Here is a 659-nt window from a genome sequence, read left to right on the forward strand (position 1 = left end):
AGCGTCCGATTTCATCAAGATGGCACAAATATTATTTCATCAAACTTAAGCAACAATAATTATATTCCTTAGTACCCCTAAAACTGAAACCCACCCTCACCCTGTCCTCCTAAATCCTCAGCATCTCTAACGACTCAGGAAGGTTATATTCCACCCCCCCCCCCAAATTCTCCACTCCATCTCTCTCCCTCTCTTTGACTCCACCTGTATCTTTCTTCCACCCACACCACCCCCACCTCTCCTCCTCCCTTCTTTCTCTCTCTCTCTCTCTCTCTCTCTCTCTCTCTCTCTTTCTCTCCCTCTCTCATCTCTCTCTGCCTCTATCTACCTGTCCATCCCCCCCTCCCTCCTTCCTCTATCCCCATCCAGAGCACCCGCCAACCACCCAGTGACTCACCTTGGACAGTGAGTGGAGCAGTGCTCTCTTTGCCCTTAATCCTCACTGTGTACTCAGCGCTGGCGTCGAGTGGGGTGTCCTTGAGAGTGAGTGTGTGGGTCTTCCCGTCCACCTCAGCGATGACCAGGTCGCTCAAGGTCAGCTGCTGACCGTTCTTGAACCAGGTGGCCGGGAGGTCAGACTCGGTGACCTCGCACTTGAAGGTCACGGTCTCGCCCTCCTTGCAGGTCTGGGGCTTAAGGGGTACTGTGAACTCTAGCGG

The 659-nt window shown here is 53.6% G+C and overlaps 1 protein-coding gene across 1 annotated transcript; it reads left to right on the forward strand.

Moving 5' to 3' along the window:
* Positions 1 to 397: 397 nt before the first annotated feature.
* On the forward strand, positions 398 to 656 carry LOC106011100 (the record flags this gene model as incomplete). Its single annotated transcript, XM_013079498.2, is given in 1 exon segment — positions 398 to 656. A coding segment is annotated over 1 exon segment (259 nt), but the record flags the coding sequence as incomplete, so codon positions are not given.
* Between the last annotated feature and the right edge of the window lie 3 nt (positions 657 to 659).

Source organism: Aplysia californica, unplaced genomic scaffold (genome assembly GCF_000002075.1).
Source record: "Aplysia californica isolate F4 #8 unplaced genomic scaffold, AplCal3.0 scaffold00003, whole genome shotgun sequence".
NCBI classification, from domain to species: Eukaryota; Metazoa; Mollusca; class Gastropoda; order Aplysiida; family Aplysiidae; genus Aplysia; species Aplysia californica.